Raw genomic sequence first — 19,371 nt, forward strand, 5'->3', positions numbered from 1 at the left:
CACCGATCTCATAAGAGTGAATTTACCTTGCATATAACAAATTTTTTATATAAAAAGGGTCATCACATAAGAGTGAATTTGCACATACAGAACCTGCATAAAGCAAGGGAGACCTATACACCACGTCAACTATGTGGTATTCTTTCTTGCAAGGAAGGAACAGTTATAGAATGGGCTGAGTGTTCCTTATAGAACATAGCTCTTATGTGAATGTTGTGGGTTTGGGAACCATCAGGGTTAGCTGCATCAGAAGCAGAAATGGAGGTAGTCCTAACCAAAACAGGTATTAATGCTATTAAGAAGCAAATGTTTCCAGTTGATTAAATTTATCCTTAGAAAAGATGTAATATGTCAATGCACAGGACACACAGGAATCCTTAACACACACAGACACACACACGCTCATGCAGGCGTGCGCACACGCGCACATGCAGGCAGGCTGTGAAAAAAGAATAGTCAATCTCATGGTATGGACATTTTAGCTGCTCACAGTGGGAGCATGCAGCAGCTGTTATAGCATAACTGTCAGGTCTGCAAAATCCTGTAACAATAAAAGTTAGCTAACTTTGACCCTGAATGAAGCAGGGATAAAAAGTTAAAGCAATATTCCTGTACCTGCACTACCAAAGAATCACGTAGATGTAAACATGCGTGTCATAACCAGGGATTCTGGTTTTCTCTATTTAAAAATGGCAAATTCTCTGATTAAAACCCCCCAAATCCATGTTTTTCTGTGATTAAAGTGAAACACCACTCTATCCCTCTCTCTATCAAATGAGCACAATATTATATTGATGTATTTACAATTTTAAAGCAATTTGGAAACCTACCACTACCCCCTGTGTTTCGCTAAACACTATAATGAAATAAATGATAAATACCTATACATTTTACAGTTTAATTTTGGGGTTTTTATCATGGAAAATCAGAGCTCCCCCTGCCTCCCTCGCTCACCAGGACGTGGATCCAGCTGCAGCTGTCCCCACTGTACTGCTTTGTGACGCTGAGCAGCGCTGATATGCTGGTGCCCTGCCTATGCCTTTGCCCCTCACCCCTAAGCCACACCCCACCAGCCCTGGTGATGCCCCTCACTCCCCCCCTTGCTGGTGCCCCACCACACTCCCTCCCTACAGCCCCTCTAGCCCCGGTGGTACCCTCCACTCCACACCCACAGCCCCCTGGTCCTGTTGGTGCCCCTCACTCCCCAACCACAGCCCCCCTACCCCCAGTGTCTGAACCTCAGCTGCCAACTGTGGGAGGCAGTGGCTGCTGTGGCAGAGCACAGCATAGAGCCCAGATCCTCCTCCTCCTCCACAGCCAGAGCAGACCCCATAGGAGAGGGAGGGGCAGATATGGGCTGCTTGCTGCAGACTTTGGGCTCTCTGCCCTGCTGCCCTCCCCCTGGGGCCTCTGCGGCCCAGCGGACAGGACCCAGTGCAGCAAGGCAAAGCAGGGAAGCTCACTGCCACTGTTGCGAGCTCCGTGTTGCAGTGACGGGCACAACTCCACGCCACCACCCCTGCTGCCAGCAGGGGACGTCTCTCTACGACAGTGCAGGGCTCACGGCAGTGGCACCGAGCTTCCCTGTCCCACTGTGCCCTGCTGAGCCAGGTCCTGCCTGCTTTGCTGCGCCCCAGGAGCAGGGCATCAGGGCAGGGAGCCCTGAGCTCACAGCAAGCAGCCTTCCCCCACCCCATAGCCTTCCCCGATCCTGCACACAAATCTGGGGGGCACGTGCCTCCCATGCCCCTCCCCCCAGGAGTGCACGCAGTGGCAGGGAGCCACTCCCCCACAACAGCTCCGTCCCATTCCCTGCCTTGACCCTCCAGCTGCACATGGCCCTAGACCCCAAGCCCCACACATTGCCACAACTGAACAGCAGCCCTAGCCCCAAACCCAGCCCAGCCGAACTCCCTTCCTCCCTCACTATGGGGCCTCAATCCCCTCCCTTGCCAGACTTACCTGTGGGGACCTGCTCTCCAGGCTGCCTGATGGCCACATGCATGTGTTACATGCGCACATGCACATGGCATCCCCTGCTTGATTGCCCTCCTCCCACTCCCCCCAGCCCCTTCCTGGCTAGAACACTGCCAGCCTGCAAGGGGAAACACAGTATTTTCTGTGGTTTTGTCTTTAAAATGCGAAAGTCTGGGTTTTGTAACATTTTTCTGTGGTGAACAGAAAACCCAGATCCCTGGTCATAACATCTTCTACTGGTATCCTTTGATAGTAATACAATTGTTCCATCTGTGATGACTTCTGTAAAACAGAGCAGTGGTCACTCCAAGATGTTGATAAACAGCACATATATCTGTGCACAGGCTACTTTTCCTTAGCTCCATCACGTCTCCTCTGAATTTTAACATTAATAAATAATCCATTAAAATATGCTTCTGGAAATTCAGTAATGTCAAAGGGCAGATCCACCTACAGCCTCAGAGTTACCAAACCACACTAGTACAAAAAAAAGCACAACAGAATGAAGACATGGGGTAGGTATGTTACAGAACAAACTGATTTATTTAAGGCAGTGGTTCTCAACCTCTTTACAGTTAAGACGTCCCCTCTTGTTACACTGAAGACACTGCTAAGAAAATCCCAGCTTTTAGTTTTCACTAATTTTTTGACTACAGAAAAATAACAGAGTAATTCTTCTGTTGCAAAGAACTCAGACCACAACAGGTCAAAATGTTTTTGACTTTATGGGTTCCTATTTGAAATCTCTGGGTTTATCTTGAGATAACCATAAGAATACCAGGTGACTTATGAAAATATATATTAATTTGTATAAAATATCAAACTTTTATCTAGCACTTAGAAATGACAGAAAAACAGTGAGTCTTGGTGTAAAAGCAGCAAGATAGCTATGGCTCATTTTTTAAAATGCATTTCAGGTATCCATTATATTATGAACTATATTGTGCAATTCTGTAACAAAACAACAAAAATCAGTAAATCCTTTGTCCATATATTTTCAGATAATATTTCAAACTGGTTAAAAATCATATGAAGGCAAATCCAAATAGCATAAAGTTACCAATATAGTTTCCCTCTATTTCCATGCAAATACTATAAGTTTTTTTTTTTTAAAGTACTTACCATAATTGGAAACTGGCAGTCTGAGTAGAATCACAGAAGTCAATACCCACTGAAACAGTAATGGATCCCTCAGGCTCAAGAGATTCTAGAATAAAGCATTTTAAACACATAAACTAAGCATGCATGCAACCAGTAAACTGTTAGCAAACATAAAATGTTTAATATGTAAAAGAAAAAAATCAAATGCTTACAGCTAATTTAAATTTCAGCATGATCTGAACAAATTCTGAATTTTTGTTTTTGAGAAGTCCTTAAAGAAACTTTCTTCAATAAAAACATTTTTAATACTACAGTTTTACAGCTACACTGTCAAAGAACAATGGGATTACACTAACACAGCAGGGGTATATAGTGAAAGGAAAACAAAGTTCAAATGTTATCTTTTTGTTTGTAAGCAGTTCTTTCATTTGAATTTCATTTAGAGTTACAGTGTTAATCAGTCAGTTTCCAAAATGTAAAGCATGAAATATTTTTTAAAATGTTAGTAAAATGCACATTACTATATACCATATTAAAAATTCTATAGTCAGTTTGGTTTACTTCTTTCCTTATATTTTTTTGCATTGTTATAGATAGATTAGAAAGATTATGAGATGTAAAATGGATCCTTCCCCCCCACCTTACAAGCAATGGAGAAACATGGCACTTCGTGGATTACAGCATGAAGAAGAATATATCTACTGTTAGTTTCTTGAACATCAGAGCTAAATCACTGTACTACGCAGATGATTTGTTGGATACTGGACCCTCCTTTGGTACAGAAAGGACTGGTTGGATACTGGTTGTCAGATGAGAACAAACTAGTGGGGCCTAGGAGAAAATACACAGAAACAGACCGGCACGTACCACTACAGGAAAATATGGCAAATTACCAGCAGGCAGAGGAAAATTTTTGTAATGGTCTTCCAATCCAATTTTAGCATGTTCCATATTTTCAAGAACTCAGAGACCAGCTGTTTAAATGATAAGCAGAAATATAAAGTCTAACTGCAACAAAGTAAAGTCTGGAAGAATGTAGGATTTTTGGTTGTAGCCATGTTGGTCTAAGGACATAGGCAGGCAAAGTTCTTTGAGTAGATGTGGTATAATAAAAGATATCACATCTAGTCAAAAAACCTTGCCTGAAGAATGTAGGAAACACTTGGATAGAAGGTGAATTCAAATGAGGTAGAACAAAAAAGTGATAACAGAAGGTGCTACAAGATAAAGTCTATGTTAGGATTTATACAGCCCCACAAAAGGAAAAAAAAAACCTCCCTACACGTGTCTGTAGCAGCAAATATAAGATCATTTGTCACTATTGCAATTCTGCCAGTGACAACGACAGTTGAGACTGCTGAGATGACTGAGAAGATGCTTTCATAGAAATGTGTGACTGCATTGCAGCTTCTTTTGTTTTCAAATGTACAACTACAGGACCTAGTTTATTTTCTTAGTACAGAAAGGATCCTTGAGAAAAAAAAACACAAGTAGAATTTTAATTAGAAATAAACTTAAAGTAATAAAACTTCAGATCCATAACAAAATGAGAATAAAATGCAGAAAACTCAAATTTAAGTAAATATAATATCAGAAGGTCATATACACAGAGTAACTGAGGTAACTAAAATGGTCAGCAGAAGAGATACCACAAATAAATGTGCATTTTAACAGAAAAAAATACTATAGGAAATTAGGACATGAGGATCAAGTCAGAATTCATAGTTTTAAAAACATTCTGACCTGTTGTGGTTTTTCTGAGTTCTCTGTGACAGAAGAATTGCTCTATTATTTTTCTGTAGTCAAAAACAAGTAAAAGCCAAGAGCTGGTATTTTCCAAGGGCTGCTTTTGAGTCTAAAAAGGTTGAAAGCCACTGACATATACAGAAGTGCATTTACTTAAGCTCCTTCTCCCTAGACCAGGGGCTGGCAACCTTTTTGAAGTAAAAAACTGCCAAAATAATGAAGTTTGGTGTGGGGAAGACTGACTGGTACTTGCAACTCAGATCTTGCTGATGAATTGCTGCCAACTTGCATCTGACCTGATTGCTCCTGAATACTGTTTCTGAATCCTGCACCCTTCAAAATTGCCCCAGAGCCAAAACTGGCCTTGGGGCTGTAGACTGTAGGCTGTTAATCCTAGACTAGACAATTGTGAAATATTAAAAGAACTCCTCAGTAGAGGGAAGGACAGACAGTCCTTGAAGGAAATAACTTTTTTTTGTTGGTGAAGGGTTCACAGTAACAGGAAATTGGCAAGTGGGGGACAAGGAGTTTTAGGTAAAAATGAAACGTGGCACCTCTTGACTGAAACAAGAATAAGCACAAGATGCCAAACCTAATCACTAGTTCTTTGTAACAGCAAACTCCATCTTGTGTTACAAACTCTTGTGAAACAAACTCCATTCTGTTGCTCTGAAAATCTCTGCCAGGGAAACTTATCTTAAATAAGCTATGAAAATAATAACTAGCTGGAGTGGGACAAATCTTTAACCCGATGTGTACATTTCCCCTGTAAGCCACATTCTAAATTCCTAAAGTGTTTGTGGGATTCTAAACATCATTACAGGGCTCTTAACACCCAGTAAGTATAAATAAGACTCCCCTGGGCAAGCATGACTTCTGGGAGAGAAAATGGGGAGGGAGGTATATTGTGATAGTGGAAATAATCAGAGATAATCTTAGGCATAAAGTTAGAATCAGGCCTTAAAACAACTGTAGATATGGGTAGAGTGGTCATCAAGACACTAACCTCACTAATCATCCTAGCAGAAAAAATGGCTATTAAGAACTCTGTTTTGATAGACAGATGTTATAAGTAGCCTGTTTATGGTGGAACTGCAAGCAATTTAAAAGCTAGGCAAAGTACCAGAATTTGGAATAGGGATGATTGAGATTCCCCTCAATAACAGGCGCTGTTCAATGCCTTGAGGAAATATAAAAACTGTGAGGTGAGAAAATATAGATTTATCCCTGACCAAGCTGTAGTAAACAGAGACAGCTGCCAAATGAGCCTTGAGAGAAGGTACAACTGGTCTCTGTGATTTCAAGTATAACAGATATTCTAAAAACTGCAGATACTCACCACCTTCAAGGATGACAGCCCTATCCTTTTAGTCTTTTCCTATATAATCTGTGTTTATTTTGATCCATATAGCATTTCAGGGTTGATTTCTTCCTAGACTGTAACAACTTTGATTTTGAACCTCTGTGAGCAGTGGTGGCCCACGGTAGTGAGCAGATTAATCTCGATTCAGCTGGATGAATGATCTCTGGGTTTGTGTGAAGAATCCAGCCTCATCACTAGGCAAGAAGGTGTGGAAGTAGTGGAAGATGAACCAACAGTAATGCAGACAGTTGGAGAGAAGCTGTGTAGTGTAGCTGACCTGACTGGTTTGCCTTTTGAATACAGAGATCAAAGGAATGGTAGGGAAAGAAGTAGAAAAGAGGGGACTGCTCCACTTGTGATTTTCTGTCCCTGTTAGTCCTGGTGTAATACTGGTGGCAGCTGACATTTAGACACATGTAAGCTGATTAACTTTTACCTGCTTTGGGAAAGGATTTGTACAACTTCCTGCTTAGGCCATCTATGTGCACATTATTTTTCCCTTTTGGGAATACTACTATCAGATAATAATTATGAACACACTAGACACATGGTGTTTTTGCTCCTGAAGACAGGTTTTTGAGAGCTTGTTCCTTTTTGTTTGCCAATATAATATACAGCCATGGTCAACAGTAGATCAAAGATTTTGAAAAGGAGGATGTAGTCAGGACTAGACTTGGCTTCTAGGGTTGGCAGGGTGCAGCAGGTGCCACTGGCTGCCTGCCTGACTTGGGAAGATGGTCTTGGCAGCCAGTTCCATCAGGATTGGGCCACTGGCTCCTGCAGACAGCAGGAGTGGAGGAGGAATTGAAAGATGTGATCATACTACCACACACCATCTGGATTTACCCTTGGTCATACTATTGTCTATGAGCACTTGAACCACCTGATGTTGAAAAGAAGCTGATACTGAGTTCCAGAAAACTGATATGTAATATGGGCAGTGAGCTATTCCAGTGGCTATATAAGGTACTGGCAATGAACACTCCCCATCTAGGTCTGAGGCTACGTTCAAGGCATCTCTTTTCTGGAAATCTGTCCCTTTCTGTAGGAAGGGTCTAACTTGAATGAAGTCCAGGGGCACTCCAATAAAAGTGTTCCTTATACAGGCTGAAGAGAGGACTTCTCTCAGTTAATGAGACCACCTACAATGCATCTGACCCTAAAGAAAGATAAAAAGCTAGCTATCCAGGAAAATGAAATATAAATATGTCCCCCACCTCCATATATTTAACTTGTATTGGAACTACTGAAAATTATTTGGCGAATACTCAAAGCATAACTGAACAGGACAAGGAATTGGAAATGATTCACTCCCACACAGAATTAGGACTGCTTGATGTGGAAGCAAGCATCTTCTAAGTCACGGTACACACCAGTTTCTTTGGACAGCGATATCATTATATCTCCCAGTGTTAACCCATATAAAGTCTTCATGCTTGGGATGCTGAGTTTTCTCAAGTCACAGATGATTCTCCCTTCCTGGAATTAGGAAAAATATGATGTTGAGTTTATTCCTGAGGGTGCTACACATGATCCCTCTCAAGAGCACCCCTATGAGAAGGGTGCTCATTTCCTCTGATATGAGTTTCTTATGAGAAGAGTCCCCAAAGAAGACGGGGGAAGACAGTAAAGAAGTCTGCTGTCAAACTGGAACTATTAACAATCCTTAATAGCATCTTGTACCCAATCAGAGATAATAATCTTACATCAGGCATTAAAGGAAAAGAATTAGACAAGATGTACTTTTCCCTATGGAATCTGAAACGCTCAAGCATCTGTCAAAAGTGGTCTTTGGGAGTTTCTGGCTGGCAGAACATGCCAAAGGGAATCTGCCTCTCTGCTGCATTTTTCATTTTGCTCTTTATTTAATGCTACTTTACAGACATGCACATACACTGGAGGCTAGGTATTGCCCCTGCGACTGGGTATTCCTTCAATGTTAACAGCAGAGAACTTTTCCTGAAGCTGAAAGGTTGCATAACATGGCTTTCTTTTGGCAGCAGATGCAGTTTGGCAGAACCCCAGAGACTCTAAACTTTGATTTCTTCCAGAGCCTCTTTACTAATGGGTAAATATTTGATTACCTTTTAGGAGCAACTCTGAACTTCAAAGCTATGATTATATCTGTATAACTACACCAGTAGGCATAGCTGTATCCTCTCAATCTGAGGTGTTATAAATTGTCCTCAGAACATTACTGGCTGTAGAAACCAGCACAGAGTTATCTGATCAAACCTGAAACAACTCATGCTCTTATACAAGGGTACACAAGACATTTCACTTAGAGCCAGGCAGGGAGACAATTGTTCTTTATCTTAGAAAATCCTAAAAGAAAGGCAAATGCAACTTTGCTTTTTTTCTACCATTCCATAACATCAAGATGGCCTGATACACCTATAATTGGAGAGTAATGGCTGTTCTCCAAAATAAGATCCTGAAATTACTTTTATTTGAAGAAAAAAATAGGAAGCCCTAATGTGGTCCTCAGTAGCAGTATGTCCAGTATACTCCTCAATGAGCAATTGCTCTAAGTGGAGTTTCTTCACAATGCAGAAGTATGCTGGACTCTGGAATGTGGACCATGTCTAAGACAATGGCAGTGGGGGTAGATTCAATGTCTACTCAACTGCTTGTGGTGCCAATGAGTATGCTGTTCAGAGTTTGAAAGAATACTCAGTGACTGAATTTAGGGCCACAAGAATAACTGAAGAGCAGCCTTCATAATGTCTTTCTGTACTAATGGAGTCTCTGGTGAAGAAGGAAAGCATTTGAGCTTTCTACAATGGGTTGGAAGAATGTAGACTGTTAATTCCAAAGAGATTCCATATATTTCCAGGAGTTTCCAGGATGAAGCTGATGGCAAAGGTTGCTGGGCAGTGTTTACAGTGGAGGCACTGGAAACAGTAGTGATGGAGAATTCTCTGTGACAGAAAAACAATGATATTTGAGATAAACATGTTGATGATGAGTAACTTTGGCATCTGAGCTTCTATAAGAAGAGGGGTTTGCACTGAAAAGGAACCGTTTAAGGAAACTAGCGTTCCTTAAAATGATGCTATTTCTTCTTTTCCTCCTTGAACTCTGTACAAGCTGGAATTCTGTTCCCCTTTCCTCTGAGGCAGAATCTGTCAGAGAACTCTAAGTCTACCACATTATTAGAATTTACTGAGATTGATTCAAATGGCAATGAATAGCAATACCCACACAGCTTGCAAGGCAAGTTTAGTAAGGGCTAACTGAACTAGTATTTACCCTGCTTCTCAGGTAGGTCTTGAAGCCTGTGCCAAGTTCTAAGCTGCTGTGGCTAGACAGCTACCAGCACCCCAGCTAGCAAAGAGAATGCTGGCTTGTGGATGTTGACCTACATGGCAATCATTGCAATGTGGACAAGCCCTAGACAAAAAGGTACAGCCATTTCCATTCTATTCTTCCAAGCATTATGAAGATTGAAATGTCCAACCTTGGACATAGGATGGAGCACCAAAGCCATGGGCCACCAGTTTAGCTTAACATACAGGAAATGCAGCTTGTTAAACCACCCAAATCCTTGGCATGTACCTGATCAAAAATATAGATGCTTTATTATTTTAATATTTTAAATAAAAACTATTTTCTTGAAGAATAGCTTGCAGAATATCAATATATGCAATATTTTCCATTTCATGACTTAACTAGGCAAAAATAGGATTTTGCTGTTTTAAAAGGTTGATCTGATTACCTATTGGGTTAAACACATGCATCTTCATCCCTGCAGGTAGCTTTTTCTCTCCTATATGAATATTCTCTATCTTCTGGTCAGTGGTGTTAGTTAATGTTACTTGTACAGATACCATTTGATCACCATAAATGCATGGCTGTCTTGAGAAGTGATAATGAGCTGATAATCCTTTTCCACTCATTCGGTGAAGCAATTCATGAGTTTCCATTGGCACAAAAACTGGAGTACTGACCTGTTGCACATAAAAAAATAAAAGTTAGTAAACATCACACTAGCCAACTCCTGTAGATAGTAGTGCAAGAAGATGTATGACACTTAAATACTCTCCTTCCTGCTGAGCTATAACTCGCTCTATTCTGTGGAAGGTTTGGGTGTGCAAGGAATAACAGATCTAGAAGCATGCTGGTTTTCATGAAATTACCTTCAAGCTTTGATTCAAGCTATAGCAAAGAAAAATATTCGTGCACCTCATTTTGTGTGCATGCGCACGTGTGTGAGCGTGTGTATCTGGTTCAGTGTGCATGTATGCATGTCTGTGTGTGCATGGATGTCTGGTTTGTGTGTGTGTGTGTGTGTGTGTGTGTGTGTGTGTGTGTGTGTGGTTCTGTGCATCTGAGTGTGTTTGTCTGCATGTGTGTCTGTGTGCACACAAGCATGCACACGTGTTTGGTTTTAGGTGTATGTGTGTGCGCATGTGTGTTTGCGTGTGTGTGTCTGGTTCTCTCCTCTCCTTCTTCTCTCTCTTTTTTTCCCCCTCTTTCTCCTCTTTTTCTCTTTCTCTCATCACAACATAGATTTCATAGACATTAGGGCTGGAAGGGGCCTCGAAAGATCATTGGGTCCAGCCTCCTGCTCAAGGGGCAGGAAGTCAGCTGGGATCCCAGCAAGATAAGCGTCCAAATGTTTCTTGAAAGTGTCCAGAGTACATGCTTGCACCACCTGTCTGGGGAGTCTATTCCAGGTCTTGGGGGATTGGACAGCAAAGAAGTTTGTCCTTATGTCCAGCCTAAAATGGTCTTGCAGGAGTTTGTGACCATTGGACCGTGTCATCCCTTGGGGTGCTCTGGTGAACAGACAGTCTCCCAGTTCCTGATACATATCCCTTATGTACTTATAGACTGCCATCAAGTCACCCTGAACCTAGACTTCTCCACGCTGAAGAGTCCCATGGCTCTTTGTTAACATGCTTAACAAAAAAAGAATACACAACAAAGGTAGTATATGAAATTTTGTGTATTGTCACCAGGTTTAGAATTTTTACAAAGCCTGGTATTTACTGTAAAAGAAAAAAAGTAACATTTATGATTATTAACTATATTAATATGCAGTGCATCCTGTCATGTACCCCCTGCCCTGTTCTTTTTTTTCTGGCATGCTAGCACTCTCGGACCTTATAGGGTAAACATTACGTTTTTTTCAGCACTCTGGCCAAAACTGTTGCCTACCCCTGCTCCAAATATTTCCCTGGTCTGCTGTGGACCACTCCTGTGCCAGACACAGAAAGTGCAAGCAGAGAGATACTTTCTCATTCTCAACAGAAATGCTGTTTCTTGTCTGCATTTGGCACAAAGCACATTCCTTAATCTACCCATTTCACTGGGTCAGTTGACAGAGGAAAAGCATAGAGTCAATGGAAATCTCTTTCTAATCAGATGCTCTCTCTCAGGAAGCAGGGCACTGAGGAAGAGAATCAATCAGAGGAGCCAAGAGAAAGTTTGGCCTTCAAAGTGTGTAAAAGAGAAACTACTGGTTTCCCCCTCATCTTTTTGGGACTAGGGTAGGAAGGGCGAAAGGGCATGATCCAGCTTTTACCTCTCTCCTTGGCCTGGGAGAGTGAGGAAAAACATTTTTTGATCTTGCAGGTCTCCTCACACTCTTCAATTTACAAGCAAGGGAGAGAAGAAATAGGTATGTGGGTTTTTTTGTTTGTTTAAAGGCCAGGGAAAAAATGAAGGAAAGAACTGCAGAGGTTGGTTGGAAAGATACGGTGAAGCAACAGTGAGGTATTTAAGGGAGCAGAAACAATAGGTGAATATACAAGACTGAACCAGAAGAGAGAGAGCATAGTCACTTCTGCATGGCCAGAATTAAACAGATCTACCAATGAATCATATTAGTCTCTCCAACTACTAATGTCAAGCATTCCTTTTCCATGCTTACTTCTTTTACTTTGTCCCATCCCACCTCAACTCATTCAGGTTTTTTCCTTCTTTACATCCCTCTCCCTCTCTCATATACCAGTACCTATGTAAAGATGGTAGATTACTTAAATTATACAAAATAACATGAGATTTAAGAAAATAATTATAATATAAATATCAAGCTTCGTTGTTCATTCTTTTGCTGTCTGCTTCCTGCCACAAGCAGCAAGAACAGCAAGGACATTTGGGTTCATTCCACCTTTAATCCTAGCCTAGACCAGAGGTTAGCAACTTCTAGGAGCAACAGACTGAAATAAAACTGCTTGCTCCCTGGCATGCTAGTGCTTCTGACATGTTCCTCCCAGCCTGCCACATGTGCAAATCCCTTTGTTACCGTAAAAGTGCCCCCCCCCCCCAAATGCTGCTGATATCTGGGTTTTATAAGCAAAACAAAAACTGCTCCATAGGATGGATCAGGCCACAGGCCATACACTGCTGGCCTCTGCCCTAATGGGATACTGGGGGGCCAGGGCAGAAGACTTGAGGACACCTAGGACTAAATCCTGTTTCACCTTCACATGCCTCAATGGCACTTTTACGAATATGTAATGGCAACTTTTAGCATTTCTGCATAGTTTAGATTCTATTTCCATCATGGCAGGATAGGCTCATCTTGTATGCACCTCAGTAGAGGAAAATCCTCCCAGTTTTTAGCCCAATAGGCAGTGGCTAGGGAGCAGGAGATCCAGGGTCTAGGCCCCCTTCATCCCAAACAGAGTTTTTAGATTTCTCTAAGTACCAGGAAAACTATACAGCAAATAATGGAGGTGCCAGCTATGAAACAAGGGACTGTCCTAGAGTTAACAGCCTAGAATAGAGAACTGGATTATGTCGCTGCCTCTCTCAATTTTCCTACATTCATGGTCCTCAGCCTTTTTAGATTCAGGGCATCCCTCCATAACTTTTTTGATTTTGATGTCACCCTAGTTGAGAACCACTGTTGTGCTGCCTTGGCTTACAGCGTGGTGATTCCGAATCAGGGCACTGTTGCTGCCACTACAGCCAGGTAAACCTGCCCCATGTGCCTTGTACACAGCCAGACTGGGAATGGGTTGCAGCAGGAGCACATGCATTAGGGCATGCATGCAGCAGGAGCATTAGCCTGCATTAGGGCTATGTGATCAACCTAAGGCAAGCCAGGAGTGCCCACTTTTGGCACAGTCCTTCCCAGTTCAACCCTGTATGCTCCTCCCAGAGAGAGGCATGCAGGACTGCTGTCCTAGGTGGGTAAAATACTTATGCTAATAACATACTCCTCGTGTTCTGGATGTTCCACTTTTGACACCCATGGCTGGATCTGAGGAGGTGTTTACTCCCAAATGCAGTGGAAGCTGATAAGAGCTCTGCTGCTAACATTAAGACTGCTTACAGATGTGAAAAAACAAAAAATGGCACTTTACTTTCAGCTCAGCATGCCCCTACACCAAGTGCAACACATGCCCAGAAGACGCATTGTGTTAGTTTGACCCAATTTGCCCAACATCTACATAGATCAGGGGCTACAGCAGGGCTTGTTGGTGCTTTCATCTAATAGCTGATTGAATCAGCTATTAGATAAATTAGCCAAAAAGCCCTGCTGAAACCCCTGATCCATACAGTTGCTGGGGAGCTGAATCTAACACAATACCTCTTTCAGTAAAGCGCTGTTTTTTGGGAGGGACGGTTTTCATGACTGTCAATGGCTTAAGTGCCTTAAAAATGAACAGTATTTGGAAAAAAGCAGTACCTAGAAGGCTCCATTAAGCACTCAAAATTAGTGGATACTTGCCAATTTTGACTTTAATCTGTTCCCAATTTGTAAAGTAGGGATAATACTGCTTAGGGGTGTACTGATAGATATTTTCTGGGCAGATACTGATGGCTGATTTTTAATGAGCCATATCAGCTGATAATGATCCAATTACAGATATGTAGCTGGGCAACTTGGAGAGCAATGTCTGGCTGGTAAGTCTGTTGTGGGGGAAGGGGCGAGGTGGGAGGAGAAGGAGGGAGGTAGATTGAGGCCCCAGCAGTGAGGAAGGGAGTAGGGCTGCAGTAGGCGGTGCCCAGCCAGGGAAGAGTTCAGCATGGAGCCGCGAGTTCCAGCTGCTATGCACACCCTGGGAGGACATGTGACCCCAGATTTATGCATGGGGTGAGGGTGGGCTGTTGCTATGGGCTGGGATGGCTCCAGGCTGTTCCTGGTGGGGGGCTGGGCTGCACTGAGGGCAGGCAATAGTGGTGCTAGGAAGGGGGCTACAGGAGGGGGCTGCAGCTACCCCACAATTCCCCATAGCTTCCCTCCCAGCATCGCTGCTGCCCACCCCAGCTCCCCACTGGAAAGAGCCCAACACCACCCTGGCTCTAGCCCACAGCAACAGCCTGCCCTCACCCTGTACACAGATCCAGGGGCACATGTTCTCCATGCCCTTCTGGGGTGAGCATAGAAGCGGGAGCCATCACCCCTTCACTGCACCACCTGGATGAGCTGCTTGCGGCTCCGTCCTGCGCTCAACCTGAGATGGGCAGTACCTACCCTTGCCGCAGTCCCACTCCCTCCCTTGCCACTGGGGCTTCAATATGCCCCCCACTGCACCCCTTCTCTCACAGACTGCTCTCCATGCTGGTGAGCTGTGCTCCTGGCCACCTGCCTGCTGTACTGAAGCTGCACACATGCATGGAGCATTTATCAGTGACATTATCAGCCACACTGACCAAGAAAAGCCGATTGCCAATACTGTTAATTTTCCTTATATTGGTGCTAATCTGATATGGGACCGATGTATCGGTGTACCACTAATACTGCTGTATCACTTCACATGGAAGTTTGTAAAATTAACTTAACGTTTGTGAAGTTCTCATAATGTGGTGATGGGGGCCAAAGAAAAACATGAGGAAATTATTCATTTTGTATTCAGACCAGTACTTTGGTGGTGTGCAGTAAATAAGGCATTGGAGTACACAATGAATGGCTGGGGATAAACTGAAAAAATTAACAGTTGTTCATTCAGAGAGCACAGTCCATCCAATACAGTGAATGAAGCAGGAATCCTATGGAAAAGCTAACACATGATCATACAATTAAAAGATCTTAATGTTTGTATGTGATGGGGGTCAAATTAAAGTTGGATGGCCATTTTAAAGTCCTGGTTTTCTTAGTTTTTGTATGCTTATATTTTACATTTGTTCATTTGCAAAAATGAATAAAAAGGAGATATATATCTCTATATCTATATCTATATCTATATCCACAGACAAATAGGTCAGTCTTAATTACTGATTTCTCTTTGGAATCAATACATCATTTTTTTCCTGCAACCCCATACCTGGTTTAGGAACTGCAATACCTGAAAGGACACTGTTACTTCTGTAAAGTAATTCTGGATAGAAAAATATTCTCTAACTGGGCCTTGGAATTACTGTACTGCAGTTTATTTAAAAAAGAAATATATAAAAATATTGCTTTCACCATGCTGCAGGGCATGTCTTGCATATCAATGTGTAAGCTGTTGGAAATGGACACTGGAACCAAGAAGGCATTTCTCCCTCCCACATTTTTAGTAGCTCCTGAAAGGTGACAAAGAAGCCTGAAGGAGGAAACAGCCAATGCAACTGCTGGGAGGGAAATAGATTAGTTAGGAGGAAACTAATGAAAATGAGACTGAAGGGAAATAACCTGGCCTGATTGGACAAGATATTGTGAAATGGGAACAGGAAGGGAGGCAAGGCTGGGTGGATCCAGAAACACAGCAACAGGACTGTGGTCACCCCCTGCTGGCAGCTGGCAGTCCCAAATGCCGTAAGTTATGCGAGCTCACTGGCTGGTCGGCACGGAGTCTTCCTGGAGCCCCTGCCTGCACGCAGCTCTTGATCCCAGCGGGTGAGAGCTACTGTTGTTTATTCTTTCCCAAACTCCTCACTCCAACCTCAAATTAAGCAGCATGGGAAAAAAAAGAGGGGATTAGCAGTACCAGTGCCTAATATCTAGGCTTTGGAGCCACGTGAAAACTCGGGCTGAGTATCACTGCTGCCATTCATCCCCACTTTTCCCTTGCTGCTGAATTAGGGGGCGGGGGGTGAGGGGGGGAGGGGAAAGGGAAGGAGGAAAAAGAGAATAACAGCAGTGCTTATCTCATGGGCTCCAGACCTCAGTGCAAAAAGGGACTTTGGGCAGACCCTATGCCAGCCAGCTGGTGAGCTGTACAGCTCACAGTGCATGCAGAGCTCCCAGCAGGAGCTGTGCTCACATGTCAGAGGCTCAAAGAGCCTCAGAGAAGTCACGGTGCATATGGCACACAAGCAAAGGGAGGTGCAACCATGTTACTGCACCTCCCTCTGGATGTCTCCCTGGGTGAAGCTAAGTACCTGAGTTTAAAAACCAGTATGCATACGATCAAATAGGCAGACATTAGGTGAGGAACTCTTACTGCCTACAGTGCACAGGATGAACTTATTCTTGGGAGGAATCAGAGCCGTCTCATAAAGGTGGAGGGATTCCCTGGAAAAAAACTAGCATGTGACCCAGACTGGAGATTCTGATGTTTCCAAATATGAGTGCTTGTCTTTGATGTTTTAATAATGTTATTTTATGTCACTTTTATGACAAAATCATGTAGCAGATCTAATCCTGTAAAATACTAAGCAGGGAATTTTGAGAATGTGCTAAGCACTTCATTAGTTTGGGATTCCAATACACACACAAACATATTTTTAAAAGATGTGAGTCCTTTTCACTGCTTTTTTTTCCTCTTGCCAGGTAAATCCAAAGAACACGTATTTATTTTTAGAGTGATTGTGGGATGGTGAGGATGTGGTGAGGAGGTGGTGATGGCTTCATGTAAACTGACAGAGAACATGGCAAGTCTTGTAAAAACAGTTTTCTAGTTTGTTTGGTTTTTTTAAATCTCTTCAGTGCATAGAGCTTCAATACTTAAGGAGCCTATGGGTGAGATAACTGTAATACTCTGATCTATAAAAAAAAATAAATCTCCAAAGAGTTAATAGAACAAGAAACATCTAGTAACCATGAGATAACCTACTACAAATCTTACACAGCATATGTTTAAATAATAAAAGTCATTTGTGTACCTTAGGATGGTTTATGAAAATAACCAATCAATTCTGCAGACACAACATTATTTCTAAAGGAAATCTATGTGACTCATGATGCCTGTAGATACACAGAGACAAACCACACATATTTTATCAGTTTATTACAGTAAGCAAATAAGCGTGGAATGAGAGTGCACATAACTGTCTACTTAGCGCTTACTGAAACATTTATAAGAGCTGTTATCTCCCTAATAACAGACAGACAGTATGCAATTTTAGAGAGGAGAAAAGCTTCATATTTTTTAACACTTCACTAAAAAGTAACTGAAGAGTGTAAAATGAAAAATACTCTGTGCAGTTAGCTGGTAATGGACCATATTATCAACTCAAGTTAGATTTATAGGATACAAACTAGTCACTAATAGTTATTTTATGACATAGCATGAATGTGTTTTTTGGTAGAGATTATTCAGATTAAATTTATAAAACTTTTTAATATAGTTGTTTAAATTATTAAAATATAGAAGTTAAACTGAGAACTGGCAAAAATAAGACATGCAAATTTGAAACAACTGTTCTATGAGCCTGTCTGTTCAATACCTACATTTTAACAAGCTAAAAAAGGTACGGTCATTTAGAGTGAAATGTACTAAGGTGCTAGGGTGAGCACAAGGCCTTTCACACTGCTGAAGTCGCACAGTGGGAGGGCATTGATAAGATGCAGGCAGAATGAGTTTACATTGGGCTTCCCTACCTCTGGCAGGCTGGCAGTGATTTCAGTAAAGGATCCAACACCACACACAGAAGTTGTAACTGTATTTTTTCCACAAAAATATAACCAAAATTAAAATGGTATCAGGAGCCTGACTTACAGGCTGTCTGTCTTCTTTTACCGACCAAGGTTATTGGACTAAAGAAATTTTAAGATTGCTGTCAATATTTGTTGCAATCCTAGCCACTACAGGGCTGGTAAAGGATGCCATTTAGAAAATACTAGCAAATATATGAAACAGTCACAGATAATTCACAGAATCATAGAACAGTAGGGCTGGAAGGGACCTTGTCTAGTTCTGCTCAAGGCAAGGTTGTCCCTGACTAAATCAGTTCATGTTAATATGAAAAAGTATTACCTAATTAAAAATAAGTGACTTAGGTTCATTTATATCTAGTATAGACATCAGAGCTGAACAAACTTTTCTGCACATTTATTTTTTAAAAAGGACCCCAAATAATTTCTGACCTCATTTTTACTTTATATTTGTTCCTTACTTGAATAATGCTGTAGTGACAAATGTATATTAGCTGCTGAAACAGCTTAGCATGACAGATATATGACTGGATAAAATGGATATTATTGAAGAAAAACACCCAATTTCAAAAAGCACAAAAATTATGATTCTATTCCTTTAAATTACATTCTGTAAAAGCGATGGACTGAATCATTTAATCTAACTAGCTTTTCTACTGCCCTCCTATTGGCAGTATCCACGACATAATCCAAGAATGACCTACTGAGCTGTGAGCTATATTCTCTTACGCATACTGTAAGGCTATGCTCCAATAACTCCAGAATATTTAAGAGGAGGAGGAGAAGTGCTATCTTATAGCCCAGCCACATTTACATGAGCTTTCTATTTAAAAACTATGAGGGGAAGTTAAACCTAGGTTTGCAGTACTGTGGGAAAGATGTGGATTGAGGAAAAATGGCGAAGAAAAGGTAATAGACAAAGAAGCAATATTAATTTCCATTAGCTCCTCTACCAGGTACATATTGCACATGTGGTCAGTGCCATAGTCTCTCATTCAGGAGCTCTTAGCAAATGTTTTTAAAATTAGTCTTCCAGCTATAAATTAGTGGTTCATACAAGATGCAACAGTAAAAGGAAAGCACTATGAATCATAGAAAAAATGCCAACATAACACTATGCCTTGTAGCTTGTAAGAATGGTATTTCTTTTATTATGCAAACCTCAGGACTTCAAAACCACATAAATAAATAACAGCAAGGCCTTAGTTGTGCTCTTAAAGATGACTAAAGGAAACAAAGAAAAAATAGCATGTTTTGAAAAAACAAAAGACAAGGTAAAAATAGTTAAGAACCCATCTTCTGCAGCTTCTAGCAGTAAAGATAAATACAGCATTACTGAGCCTTGACTAGGTTATCTAGAAAGATGTTTCACAATTTTACATTAAATTCTAGAGAATATTTTAGATCTCTCTTTCTTACAGTAATG

The 19,371-nt window shown here is 41.6% G+C and overlaps 1 protein-coding gene across 6 annotated transcripts in view; it reads right to left on the reverse strand.

The window, feature by feature from the left end:
- Window positions 1-19,371, reverse strand: part of AP3B1 (adaptor related protein complex 3 subunit beta 1) — a 287,301-nt gene that overhangs the window by 32,112 nt on the left and 235,818 nt on the right. For all 6 annotated transcript variants that reach the window (XM_019482176.2, XM_006261568.4, XM_019482169.2 and 3 more), the window contains 2 exons: window positions 9,906-10,137; window positions 3,100-3,184 (listed from right to left, as the gene is read on the reverse strand). In XM_019482176.2, coding sequence (XP_019337721.1) covers window positions 3,100-3,184; window positions 9,906-10,137 — 317 coding nt within the window. The remainder of the gene's footprint in view (window positions 1-3,099; window positions 3,185-9,905; window positions 10,138-19,371) is intronic.

Source organism: Alligator mississippiensis, chromosome 3 (assembly GCF_030867095.1).
Source record: "Alligator mississippiensis isolate rAllMis1 chromosome 3, rAllMis1, whole genome shotgun sequence".
In the NCBI taxonomy this organism is placed as follows: Eukaryota; Metazoa; Chordata; order Crocodylia; family Alligatoridae; genus Alligator; species Alligator mississippiensis.